Genomic DNA, 15,037 nt, shown 5'->3' on the forward strand with positions numbered 1-15,037 from the left:
GCTGTCGTCTGAGAACTGATCTGGACCACTTACATCCAGAATACTTGCCAGAAAAGCCCCTGACTCCACGGGAGGGGCCTGTACCTTTCAGGAAGGAGAGCGGGTGTATGCCCAAAATTATGGAGGGAACCCAAGCTGGCTATTAGGACACATAGTTGAGGTGACTGGACCCCATTCATACCAAGTGCAATTGGAAGATGGGCAGATATGGAGGCGGCATGTATATCAATGAAAAAGCCACTGTTTATTTTTACAAGAGACAATTGCACACAGGGTTAACCCCCCCCCCCCACTAATGCCTACAATATCCAGCAGGAGAGAGGGAGCAGAGAGCGACCCAGACACAGGCGACCGATTCAATACCAAGCAGGCCACAGACTTACCTCCTGATCCTAGGCCACAAACATCATACCAGTTTCCCATCGCGGTGGCCGAGCAGTCTTCAGGAGTTTTCAAAGTTCCGACACAAGATCTGCCTCCTTCGCATGAAGCTATTGCATTGCGTAGATCAGGGAGGAGCTGGAGACGCCTGACATACTTAGCTGATTACACATGTGCGATCTGGGAAGAAAGGAGTGTTACGTCCTACCAACGGGTGTGTGATGAAAACTCACAGCTGATTAGTGATCAGCTGTGAGTCCCGCAATCGACTGGTAGGAAAGCAGAGCATGCAGATTGGCTGAGCCGCTGATAGCTCTGGTATAAAAGAACTGTCAGCACTGAAAAAGATGCTCACTCACTCAGTTTGTTGGCTTATTTAGCGAGACTGCGTTAGTTGTTATTGTTAGCTAATAAACAGCTGTTAACTGTTTACCTGCCTCGCCTCCCTCGTTACCCATGTTGTTCTAAGAATAGAACACAGGTTACTGGGAAAACCAGAATGAAAACAACACAAAACAAGGAGACAGACATGAACATCAGACAAGAGACACAGAGCCCTCTGTGCAGGCATGCAAACTGTTGCAGCCTAACTCCACATGCATGTGCGCATGCCTCCTGCTGGCCAGCTAGTCTTTGGGTACCTGCCATGCATGCATGGGGGAGGGGCCTTCCCTGATCTCTGCAGGTGCCCCCCCCAGTGCGCCCTACCTTTCTCCTACATTTCTGTCACCCGTGGCTTCCCCAATCTCTGCAGATTCTCCCCCCCAGCGCGCCCTACCTTTCACCTCCATTTCTGCCATCAGCACTAACCTGAAAGTCAAAACGGGGCACAGGGGCACTGCTCTAGGCCTCCCCGCATTCCGTTTTGAGCCTGGAAAGCCTCCTGCACCAGCCTGGAAACCAAAATGGGGCACGGGGGGGGGCAGGGCTCCTGTGCAGGGGGATGTGCGCACATGAGCAGGGGCGGAGCACATGCACGGGGGTGCTTGCATGGCATTTTTGGGCTTCGGGTGCATGACTAAGAGTCAAGTATAAGTGTTCTTTGTATCCTTGGAAGAAATTGGAAAACATTCTTAATATTTATTTGTGATTTCTTGCTTTTTCTTTATACTTTTTTACACTTTTATCCCTATAATTTTTAATCTTTATCATTTCTTTTGATTGTTAATGTTGTTTTTTATGTATATGCTTTATAAAATGTAATAAAATTATTTGAAACATTTAATCCTTTTATGTACAGTAGCTGGACACTGGGTGACCATTCCTCTATTTATACTATTAGGGAAACAATTTGGTGGTTAGGAATAATGTATCCAATAACTCTTGAGGTCATGGGAAAAAATTCTCTAGGTTTGATTGTTTGGTCTGGTAGAAGGTGTTACTAATGGCGTTTTTGTCTTTTATAAGATATCTTCCCACCACTCTGAAGCTTCCTTAGTTGTTCACACTTCTCATTCTGAAAAATAAAATCAAATATGAAGTAGCTCATGTTTTCTATCTCCCTGGGGGATTTAACTGAAATGTGGAGAGGCTGAAGATTATTGGGAGAGATAATTGCATGACGAAGGACAAAAAATTCACACACATCTTTGACTTCCTTGCATCTAAATAAATTTATAGATATCACATTCTGCCCATGAGAATTTATCTTCTCTGAAATAAATTTGAAAATCAGATTCTCTTTCATCAAATGTAGTGAGAAGTAGTAAAAAGAAAAATAGGGGATAATCTGCATAGTGCTCTTGTAGTCTTTAATTTATAAACTTTAGATATTTATGTTACATGTGCCTGCACAAAGAAGAAGAGAAACAATATGAGTCATATTGTTACTGCAAAAGAGATATACTCACAACATTGGATTTAAATAATGGCTGGTCTATATTCTCTAACTTGATAAACATAATTTTTAACTGAAAACTTTTATTAATTCTTTATTTATTAGCTATTGGGGCTGTATGAAACTTTGAAAAGTTGATTCAGTTTTAAGATTTGATTGAATCTCCCCTTCAAATTGAATCTCAGGAGTAATTTAAGACTACAGGTAATCAAAAAAAAATTTCAGAGAAGAACTGAAAGCATTTTTGGAATTTCAGTAGACTTTCTACTTGTTCTTAGCTATTCCAGTTTCTCTTTTATGTAGTGATAAAGCTGAAGGTAAGCTGGAATGCTGCGATTGGTTCTCTAAAAATGAGATGAATAGCTAGCCAATGACATTTTCTAATTAACCTACTAGTTCAGAACTGTGTGATGAGAGGAAGGATGACAGTCTAGTCTACTCTTAAGCCAGGCTTATTATTTTTACACAATATTTGAAAATATTTCTCATTTAATTGAGCAAATCACAATGGAATGAGACCTTGTCCACATTGGTTCAATACATTCAATAAGTTTTATTTATCCTTACACAAGGGTTCCTTTTTAATGCCTTCTAATTCTGCCTGAAAAATGTAGAAGTAATAATTTTGATGCACAATTGTGAAATCCTTGAAGCTGTCTGAAAGAAACCAGGTGAATTCTTAAAGGATTCCACCATCCTGCTTTTATGTCCACCCTGTTCAAGGAATTTTTATATTTCTCCATTGCATTATATGGCCTCTCTGTCTATTGGATTGAATCTTGACTTAGTTTAAATGTTGTTGCCTTCAAATCTTGAATTGTTGGCCTCTTTGAACCTAGAATTTATATCAATGAAGGCTGATTTTACATAGCTTTTTGACATCTAATATGGTACTTATCCAAGTGCTTTGGACACATTGCAAACATATAACTGTTGCTAATAAAGGCATTCATACAAAGAAAATATTCCATATATTGTTCTGTGCAACAGCTCTTTGTACACAGTTTACATTCTCCTGTAAAGTAGGTGCCTACTTTCTTAAATGTACTTATGTGAAAGAAGTTGTAGATTTGAAAATAGGTCAGTGCAGTTTCTTTTCAAAGTTTTTTTTTCTATTTTATTTCATTTCTACCTCATTGTATTACATTTTGTTGCATCATGAGCATAAATGAAAAGGAGAGGCATTACTTCTATGTTATATACATTACTATAGTATATTTTTTGTCTTCTCACCCCCTGTAAAGAAATAGATTATCCTGTTTGCTTTTTTGCAAAGTTTGTTGGTGCTACTGAATCTGCAATCATGCACAGAATCTGCAGTCCTTGGACAAGCTACTTTGAAACTACCCAACTAGTAATAAAACATATATAGCAATAAAGACAGAATAGCTATAGCTAGCAATAATAGCATATTTGAAACCCAATATGCTAAATCTAATCTGGACTGCAAATTCAATTTGCGCAATGGCTCATTGGACAAAGTCAATGCTCATAAGCATACATTCCTAACCATGGTGATGCTAAAATGTTTATGACCTCATGATGCAAGTTTTGCCCTTTGATGTTTGATGCATCAAAGGGCAAAACTTGCATTGATCTCATGCAAGTACATAAGGGACAGATATGTTGTCGCTTGTTTTTTCTTGTCCACCAGACGTTATGTCACTGTATGTTTCTCCATTGCTTTTATAAAACATTTTGTTGTTGTTAGTTGCAAAGTCGTGTCTGATCCATCGCAACCCCATGGACAACTTTCCACCAGGCCTTCCTGTCCTCTACCATCCCCCGGAGACTATTTAAGGTCACGCCGACTGCTTCAGTGACTCCATTCAGCCACCTCATTCTCTGCTGTCCCACTCTTCTTTTGCCCTCCTATAGGTAATTTGTGGCAATGCTTCAAAAGTTACTTTAAGAAATCAAATCAACTTTAACCACAGTCTATATTCACAAAGTATTGCAACAGTAATTCAGTAATTCTTATTTAGCAGGATCTGATCCTAGATAACCCACATAAGATCATGAACTGAAGTTCAGAATGCTCTAGGCACTTTTAGTTAATTGTTGCAGTCAAATATACTAAAAAAGGTTTCTAATGCACTCACATGATCTGCAGATGCATCTCCCATAAAATGGTACCTTCACTGGCTCAGTTCATACAGATTTCAAAAGCACCACTGAAACGTGCATAATTTAAGAGAAAGCTGAATAACGCACAAATATCACATGCAGTTAAAAATATCACATATACATTAAACAATAATGATAAAGAAACTTGGTTGCAGAGGTTTCCTGAATCATGTTATTTGGGAAAAACACCAATCATTATTAAAATTTCTTCATCAGCACAAACTGTGACTGAAACCAATCAAGATAATGGCATAAGTGCACAAGAGGAAAGCAGAAGAACACATTCATCTCAATTTTCCTCCAATTTCCTCCAATTTTTGCAATTTACAGGTATCTGAACTTCAGCTCTCAGAATTCTCATCACGCTGGCTGTGGAATTCTGAGATTTGAAGTTTCCAAACCTTGGAATGGCCAAGGTTGAAAACACTGACTTAGATCATCTTATGAATTGTGCCTTTACTGGTTTAGTTTATCCCAACTGGCAGTGAAATGCATAAACGAACAATGACTAGATGATGAAAGAAGGAAGAAAGAGAAAGAAAGAAAGAAAGAAAGAAAGAAAGAAAGAAAGAAAGAAAGAAAGAAGAAGAGAGACAGAGAGCTAAATTGATGCAACAAACATGCACATATTGATCAGAAATACTACTGAAATAGAAGTCCCATATTGCAATCTAAATTAGTTGTCTTAATTTTAACTAATGAAGGCATGACTAAACAAAGCTCCATTACTTTCAACAGGACTAAAAGCTATAGTCTGTATGCAGTTCTGTATTTTAATATTTTTAGCTTTTGAGTAACTGCAAAAGTAATTTGGATGCCTAAAATTCTTCATGGAATATATAAGCAATTAAAAAAGAATTGCTCTCTCAATTTGGAACTTATACACTGGCAGCTTTTGAAATTATTGGGCGTACATAGGAACATTCTCAGAGGATCCTTAAACATATAACTCAGTTATATAAATTACTGAAGAGCATTACTAAGATAGACACTGATGATTTACAAGTACTCTGGAACAAAGAAAGGCAGTATCTTGTCTTAAGCCTTTAACAGGAGATTAATTTTAAAAAGATTCTTTTGTTATTCCTGAAGCAATGACCTCAGAATGTTTATAGATAATAAAAAAATGTGACTTCTTTGTGGTATTTGACTTTGTAACTTCAATCAGGAAAGTTTCGTTGTTCTATCCAGGAGATATAATCAGAAAAAAATAATTTTAAAAAGAAAATTTTAGCAGGGAAAGATTTACTTTTGTTACAGATCAACATTATAGAATTATAAAAGCTTAATTTTTATGCCAAGGAAGATCAGCTATGGTTAAAAGAATCAAATTACAATTTTCGCCACAGTTTGAAGCTTCATATGAAAAGACTTAGAGAAGCAGTAATTTAAAAATGCTCCTGACCTGGATGAAGAACAAGCACTGTTTATATCTAATAACATGCTACTTTTGCGGTTCAGAATCTATTTCTTATATTTATATATATATAAACAAGCTTTTCCAGCAACATATCCTTAAAAATTGAAATTGAAATTGAAATTGAAAAATAAAAAATTCTGTGTAGGTAGTCTTTGGTTAATGATCACAATTAAAAGCGGTACTTCTGTTGTTAAGTAAGTTATCACATGCCCATAAAAGGCTTACAACCTCACCTCCACTGTGGTTGTTAAGCCAATTATCCATGGTCATTAAAGAAGATATCGTGAATGGTATGGTGGCCTAGAGGTGGAGTTCTCGCCTCACAATCAGGAGGCCATGAGTTCGATTCTAGGTAGAGGCAGATATTTCTCTCTCTGGGCACACTGACAAGATACTGTATCTGTTCAAAGAAGCAGTGAGAAAAGACCAAACCTTCTGTTGCCTTGGCATCTTATGTCTGTGCTCTCATTTTGGGGTAGCTCACCTAGAGGCAACTCTGCATTGGCTACAGGAAGGGCAACTGGCCAGTTAACCCTCAGCTCCATTCAGTTGCCCAGGCTCCACCCCGCAAGGGATTACGCGGTCATTAAAAGAGGATGATGATCATGATGATTAAAGAAGTTATTGTGCAACTTGCAATTTTACTGTGACTACTTCATAGTTGGAAACTGGCTGTGAAGATGCAAATGGTAATCATGTGACCATGGAACCCTGTTGACAGTCATAAAAGTGGTTACAAAAAACCCCCCTGAATTTTGATCATGTGACTGCAGGGACGCTATAATGGTCATACCAGGAGCCCTGGTAGCGCAGCAGACTAAAACACTATTATTAACATCAGCTGCCTGCAATTACTGCAAGTTCAAATCTCATCAGGCTCAAGGTTGACTCAGCCTTCCATCCTTTCTAAGGTAGATAAAATGAGGACCCAGATTGTGGGGGCAATAAGATGACTTTGTATAAATATACAAAAGTATGAAGGCTATTGCTTAACGCATTGTAAGCCGCCCTGAGTCTTCGGAGAAAGGTGGCATATAAATCAAATAAAAAATAAAATAAAATAAAATAAAATAAGGGAGCCATATTGGAACACTTTGGCTATAAATGTATACTGTCTTACATTTCTTTTGGAAGACTCATTGCTTTATGAATAGTTTGTCCTGTGCCTTGCTTTTGATATACAGAATACAAACAATATACCAATGACATGGAAATCGACATTGTACATTTTTACAATCTCTAAAAGATTAATATAAGAAAGAATGAACCATCTATTTTTTGTCTGTTGTACAAGATTCTGAAGACATTACCCCTAAATATTGAAACTACAATTATGTCACTAGGAATCTTCACTGATAAAGTAATTCCATATGTGGTACAGACACAAAATAGTATGTATTTAAACTTTGTGTGTTAAGTTAGACAAATTAATCTAAACATAGATTAATAGTATAATGTGAACATATTTTTCTCTTTTCCTTCTGTTATTATTGTTTCGGTTTGCAAAGTAATTAATTATATCCTAAAATGTTAATACAAAACAGGATATTGCTGTTCTTTGCACCAAGTACTGAGCTATCTATGTGGTTGCTAGGAGTTAAAAAAAATGACTTGATGACACAGAATCAATTAATCAATATGTTTAGTTAGGCTCTCTGAGAATGTTACTGTATTTGCCTAATAATTTTGAAGCTGATGGCAGATGCAAATTGAGAGATCAATATTTTTCTGTTCTTTTTCTGAATTTTTCTGTGCCATGTAGATTGTATTTATTTTATTTGTACAATATAATATTCAATCAAAATTAGTGGGAAAACCCCAAAATGATTTTAGATTACTTTTTTATTTCTGCTTTGGTGGATGACATCATCCATTGTAAGGTGGACTCACTGCAGTCTTAGACCATGCTACAGTGTCTCTGTGTAATTTAAGAATTACAAAATAGCTAATTCTACACAATTTTTGAATATTTCTCTTCTAAAATATTCTCTTTGTGGAATATAAAAACAACACCTGGGGCTTACTGATACATTAATCTTTTGGGATGCATTAAGGAATCCATTTGGGAAACTTATCTGCAAAATGGAAGTGAACATTTTGCAAGCCCACCATTCAGAAAATGTGTATTGAAAAATTAAACAACTGGTTCTTAAATCCAGCAGTTAAAATAAAGATGAAACAAGAAAGGGACAGAAAGTGGATAATGCTAAGCTAATTTTTGTAGTAACTTTCATTAGAACTAAAAGTCTTATTTCTTATTTCTAAATAAATGTAGGATTTCCTGTTATGTATGTTGATGGCAGCAAGATTACTTTATGCAAAAATAAAAATAAATAAAAATGGGAGGACACTTTGATTCCGAGAATGGATGAATGGCTGCAGGAGTTGATGGATTTGGCAGAGATGGCCAAATTGACTGCTGTGATTAAAGAAAAAAACACAAATAATTTTGTTTCTACTTGGAAACAACTTCTGTACATTGTCCTTGAGGTGGAAAAAAAATTAAAATTTGATTTTGGGTTTTATCGATTAGATAGGTTTACTGTTATAGAAATGGCTAATTTATACTATTATATAAAAGTAAAAAGCTATTTTTTACTATTTTTGATGCTATTATCTTATTTTACTGCACCCAAAGGAGTCGGAAGTCAACACCTTTTCTTTCTTTTTCCTCATTTCCCTTCTCCTTCCCCCATTTTCCTACTGTTTTCTTTTGTATTTTTGTATTTTATATCATAAACTAATAAAAAATGTAGGATTTTCCCTATTGACATGCATACTTAGGATTTGTTATTCAGAAGTTAACAGTGATATAGCTGATGCTTGTTTCTAGGAACTCCTTCATCATTTTTGCTTTGTACTCTGCAGGGCACACTATTTTAAAGTTTGAAATTGATTTGGTTTTCTGTTTCATTGTTTTGACTGAATTTTCTGATTTTTCTACTACTAATTTGAGGCAGGATTTCTAGAAAGTACCTTGATTAGAATCTAAAACTTAAACTGGTTATTTTGTAGAATGGAAATGCTTTTTTAATCTTTAGTAAGATTTAACAATAACAAGTAAAATTGTCAATTTTAAAAAGTCTACTTTGCTCAGGTCTTGTGCTAATTTTAGTTTCACCGTTAATCACTTATAAAATGGGGATGTTAATTGCCTTTGAGGAATTCTTTGGGCCGCTTGTTTGGCAGTTTAAGATGTTTTTGCAAGAATGCCTGCCCTGTTGTAATTTGGATGTGGATGTAGGTTTTAAAGAATTTCTAATATGAAAAAGGTAAATAATTCCACTGTGATTTTCTTCCCATTGCGTCCAATTATTTTGAAACCATCATTCTAATGCTTTGTATCAGCATTATTTAAAACTAAATAGATCCCGGAAACTCAGAATCCATTAATTCCTTACTTAGACTCTTCATATTACAAATAGCACTTATTTATTTAGCATAGGGCATACAATGTTAGGGAGAGCTATACGCTAGACAGACTGTGCAGTCCTGACATCCTAAATTGCTAGTTCATTCTGTTCAACAGTTGTGTGCCTTAATGCACCTCAGGGAGCTGACTAGCGGCGCTCAGAGATCTGGTTCTTCCGGGCTCCTGCTCTGGTCTTGCTTTATCTTGCCTTATGTTGTGTTGCCTTTTGTTTGGCCAGGTCCAGCGTTAGCTTCTACTCTCTGTGCACACAAATACAATTAGGATTTCCCCACCAAAGTGGTACCCATTTATTTACTTTCAATATTGCATGCTTTCGAACTGCTGGGTGGGCAGGAGCTAGGGACTGAACAGCGGGAGCTCATCTTCTCTTTCAGAACTGGGCTCAAACCAGTGGAGTACAGACCATTTTTGGCTGACAGTTCCATTATCATTAAGCCACTGCTCCATCACGTCCTCACAAATAGTAATTTAAAGCATCTTATAATTATAGAACTGCTGAGAATGGCAAGGTAAGAATGGGGACTTCTGATTTCTGGAATTTTTAAAAATACTATATTAAGTGTATATTAAAATAACTTTGACCCTTAGTACAATCAAAGACAACAAAAGTTTATGTTAATTTTATACATTGTTAATCTCCAAAGTAAAAAGCAAGTATTGTTTTGTTCCCAAACACATTATTCAGCAAAGGAGCCAACATTTAATTTATCTTTAAGTGTAGAGCTGTTATTGCTTTATCCTCTTAAGGTTTTCCAATTGCAACATATGGTTATGAAAGCTTGAACATCAGAAGGCTGGATAAAGCAAAATGGATGCCTTTGAATTACGATGCTGGCAGAAACTGTTGAGAATACATGGACTGCCAGAACAAACTCATTCAAAACTAGATGACATGAAGCAGACTGCTTCCTGGAAGAACTAAAAACCAAATGTTTTGGATATATAACATAAAGCTAAAAGTCATTGGAAAAGATTCTGGTGCTTGGAATAATGGAAGACAATAGCAATAAAAGCCAACAGAAGATAAAGCTACTAGTTAATATCACCATAAAGGTATTATTAGGGGCATGTCACTTGGGAAACTCAACACTGTAAAAAGAGTAATGATTAGAGCTAACATAGACATCCTTGATATCTGTGAGTTACACTAACGCAGTGTTCAATTCAAAGCAGATGATTTTATGGTTTATTTTTCTGGAAACAATATCACTGAATGAAACGGAATTACATTCTGTGTAAGCAAACGAGTGGATAAATGTGTTAAGAATCACATAGCATAGAGCGATCACATAATATCTGTTCAAATTCAAGGCAATCCACTCAACATCACATACTACAATTCTACGTGCCAAATGTAGATTCAAATTAGAATGAATTCAAACTTTTTTACAGTGAGCTTCAATGTGCTCTCAAGAAAATACCAAAAAAGGATCTGAAGGAAAAACGGTTACCAGATAACCGCCCTGAGTTCTGTTGGAGAAGGGCGGTATAAAAATCAAATAAAATAAAAATAAATAAATAAATAAAATAACATTGGATGAGATTCTGAAATTTTAAAAAATCTCAGAGAATAATTGGAATAATTTCCCTATTTTGGATTTACAAAAGAGATTTAGAATTTAAAGAAATTTATAACAAGGATCAACAATCATGTGAATGGATACAGGACTAGACTGCTCTTTATAAAATAAAAAAAAAAAGACTATAAAGTCACTTCATTGATCAGAGAAAAAATGGGACAAGATCTGGGTAATCTCTTGTGGATTTATTGATATCTTCCTGGATTTGATTATAATGAATATGATGTAAAATATTATGTGTGTGTGTGTGTGTGTGTGTGTGTGTGTATAAAAGAAGAGACAAACATCCCGATCTCTGAACTTAAAATATATTATCACTTAGCTTTCATTAGCTTCTGCTAACATCGTCAGAGTGTAAAAACTACCATTCAAGAGATATTCACCTTTATACATTATTGATCAATTTGGCCATTGTGTGCATGATAGGCCTATCCACCCGCCTCCCACCTATAATTAGCTCTGTGATTTTACTTCAGACATGTTAATCGATGGAGGCTTAACTCCTGTTCCTCCTCTATTGTGCACCGCTTGGGCTGCCTATCTGCAATGTCTGTCCCTTCTTTTATAGTTACACCTGGAACTCATATCTTTAGGACTTCGCAATATATATCTATATGTATATATATGTGTGTGTGTGTGTGTGTGTATCCGTGTGTGTGTGTGTGTGTGTGTGTGTGTGTGTGTGTACCCTGTTTCCTCCAAAATAAGACATCCCCTGATAATAAGCCCAATCGGGTTTTTGACCGCATGGCAATAAGGCCAAGCACTTATTTCAGGGTTCAAAAAAATATAAGACAGGGGCTTTTTATCAGGTTTGCCTGATATGCCAGTTGCGTCCCTTTCTGGATCGGGACTCCCTACGCACGGTCACTCAGGCAGTCGTCACTTTCAGCCTGGACTACTGCAATGCTCTCTACATGGGGCTCCCCTTGGGGTGCACCGGGAGGCTCCAGCTGCTCCAAAATGCAGCTGCGCGGGGAATTATGGGAGCGACAGAGCGCTCCCATGTGACACCTCTCCTGCGCAAGCTGCACTGGCTCCCGGTGATCTTTCGGGTGCACTTCAAGGTGTTGGTGACCACCTTTAAAGCGCTCCATGGCTTAGGGCCGGGGTATCTACGAGACCACCTTCTGCTGCCAATAGCCTCTCACCGGCCAGTACGCTCGCACAGAGAAGGCCTCCTCAGGGTGCCATCGGCCAATGTTGGCTGGCGACCCCCAGGGGGAGAGTCTTCTCTGTGGCGGCACCTGCCCTCTGGAACAACCTACCCCCAGAGATACGCACGATACCAGACCTCTGGACTTTTCGTCGGGCCCTGAAAACTTATTTATTTCATCTAGCTGGGCTGGTTTGATCCCATCCTTTCGGTTTTAATTTGAAATTGGTTTTAACTGGGTTGTTTTAAATTGTGGGCCGAAATTATTTAATATCTTTTAAACTGTTTTTAAATTTTATATGCTATATTTTATCTTGGCTGTTCACCGCCCTGAGTCCTGTTGGAGAAGGGCGGTATAAAAATCAAATAAATAATAATAATAATAATAATAATAATAATAATAATAATAATAATAATAATAATAATAATTTTTGGGGAAACACAGAATATGTATATGTATATGTATAATGTATGTGCGTGTGTATATATATTTATTATAATTTTAGATATTTTAATATATTCTAATTATATATATTTATCTTAATTAAAAGTAAGGAATTTTGGAGAGTTTGCCTTTTTACAGAAGTTCTTTTTATTTGTCATGTTAAACTTTAAGTTTTTTTGTCCCTATACTAGGATGCTGGGATTTTTTTTATACTTGTGAAATGTATGTTAGTAGGATAGTTGTGTACTGAGTGTCAGACTTCGATGCTATCTCAAAATAAACAAATTTCCAAACTGCCAATCTTTAAGGAAATCTTTTCTTTAATTGAGCACAGCCACTGGATCATGACTCAATGCGGACAAGACTGACCTTTTGCCGCCCAATCCCTCCCTTTCCGATCCCCAAATCTCTGGTTCTCATTGGCTATCTTCCAAGTCATTCTTCAGACTTCTTGTCTCGTCATTTCCCAGGAATGTCTCCCCCCTTCATTTCCACGACAACCCGACTTCAAAGGGATTTAGCAGGCAAAAGTTCAGAGTTTATCTCTCTCTCTCCTCTGCTCTCTATGCCAGTGTCGAAAGGCTGACATTGAGCCTTGTCTTTTGTAAAGGAGAAATGGTCTCTGTCATGTGAAATTGTGGATTTTTATTTTGTTTATAATAGAATATTGGAAGAGCTTCATAACTTTTAAATGGAATTTTGTTACAGTTAAGAGACAAAATATGAGCTATTGAAGTTTTGTATATGTTAATTAATGCTATAATCTTAGAGCTCTGTCTGGATTTTTTATTGTTAACTTGGATTTTGGGAGGAATTGGGTTCTCTTTCTTTTCTTTATATAGATGTATATTTATTTCCTCTTTTTCTCTTTTTGGTTTATATTAATTTTTTATAAGGTTATAAGCTTTTAATAAAATTACTTGGACAAAACAATGAGATGAATGAGACTATAAGAACTTGAAATTTGAAATGTGATGGTTGTGCTTTGTTTTCTTTTCTTTTTATATAATTTTATTATAAAAGTTAGTAAAGTGGTTTAATGTCTAGACTCTGAGATGGGATCCTGTAAAAACATCGAAGATGATTTTTCTCCTTAAAGCAAACTTGCATAACTTATGGCCATACAAAATCTGATCTTAGCCTTTTAGTCATTCAGTCTCTGCCTGACTTCAGAATGGCTCCTAAGCAGAGGTGGGTTTCAGCAGGTTCTGACCAGTTCTGGACAACCGGTAACAGAAATTTTGAGTAGTTCGGAGAACCAGTAGTAAAAATTCTGACTGGCCCCGCCCCCATCTATACTCTGCTTCCCAAATCCCAGCTGATCGGGAGGGAATGGAGATTTTACAGTATTCTTCCCCGGGAGTGGGGTGGGAATGGAGATTTTACAGTATCCTTCCCCTGCCATGCCCACCAAGCTACGCCCACGAAGCCATGCCATACTCACCAAATCACACCCACAGAACTGGTAGTAAAAAATTTTGAAACCCACCACTGCTCCTAAGGTACCTTGCAATAAGTCTCAACAGCTAGATAGTCTCAAAAAGGCAAACCTTTGACTTCTCTCCCTTTGCTGCTGCTTGTTCAGGATTTTATTTGCTAAATATTTTTTGTAATTAAAAATATTCCTCCGAGGTCAGAGATTTGTATACTAATCTAATATAACGGAGAAGATGTCCTTGCACTGGTCTTCAAATAAAATTGATTTGGCTTCTGCGTGTGCAAAAGGAAAAATTTTGTCTTAATCTATGATTAACTTGAATCAACCAACAGAAATGGTTCCATCCTGTCACGTTCATAATATGGTATATAAGACAGAAAGCCAATCAAGGTATCTGGCACTTAAAGCAGAACATTTTCTCTGACAATAACAACACACATTGATGATAAAGTAAATTACATGTTGCTGCCCTTTCATTACTCCCAGATGTAAATGGTAGGGCATACATACATCCTGAATTCAGGAAAAAAAAAACAAGCTGAAAATAAATGAGACCCCATTTGTACTTTAAATAGCCTTGGAATGTGATCTCTGAACAATCTAGGCCTGGTTTGTGTACACCTTTGTTTAATATGATACCTACATTCTTAGCTTGCCTTTAAAATCTAATTCTTCTAAATAACGAACTAGAATGGTTAATATTCTTTTTTTAAAAAAATTGCATTTACAGTTGAGTTGTCATTTTTGGCACAAAGTGTAAACAGTGCAAAAAAGCTATTTCAGTGCTTTGTGACGAATGTGTTTTTCTGATGCAGAACCACAAAATAAGTATTAGTATGAGTTTTGAGTTGTCTTTAGCTCAGGAAATTGGAAATGGAATGCAAAATATTTGCAAACTTAGATTCTGCTGCCCAAGGTGAGGTTTAGGGGGAATAATAATTGTAATAGTTCTGTCTTGTGATGCATGACAGTAGAAAGGTAATTAAGACCAAATATTTGCAGAGTTTATTTCTTAAAAGGTAGTTTGAGCCAATATTTTTATTACTTATTTTTTTATGCTACATTCTTCATGCTGTGATTATTAATTCTCATATATTTCTCAACTAGAAAAAACAATATTTTGTTTGTATTGGGAAAAGAAACTCAATCAGCTTTCCATAATTTGATCTTCTAATATGTTGAATTACATCTGCCACAGTAATCCTTTCCGCCAATTTATT

General features: G+C 36.4%; 1 protein-coding gene across 1 annotated transcript in view; it reads left to right on the forward strand.

Moving 5' to 3' along the window:
* Positions 1–295: 295 nt before the first annotated feature.
* PLPP4 (phospholipid phosphatase 4) overlaps positions 296–15,037 on the forward strand; it is a 101,604-nt gene continuing 86,862 nt past the window's right edge. Inside the window, exon 1 of the mRNA XM_070946289.1 lies at positions 296–633. Within this exon, the coding sequence (XP_070802390.1) occupies positions 296–633 (338 nt within the window). The remainder of the gene's footprint in view (positions 634–15,037) is intronic.

The sequence above is a fragment of the Pituophis catenifer genome, unplaced genomic scaffold (genome assembly GCF_029215685.1).
Source record: "Pituophis catenifer annectens isolate HBS135680 unplaced genomic scaffold, rPitCat1.0.hap2 SCAF_6, whole genome shotgun sequence".
In the NCBI taxonomy this organism is placed as follows: Eukaryota; Metazoa; Chordata; class Lepidosauria; order Squamata; family Colubridae; genus Pituophis; species Pituophis catenifer.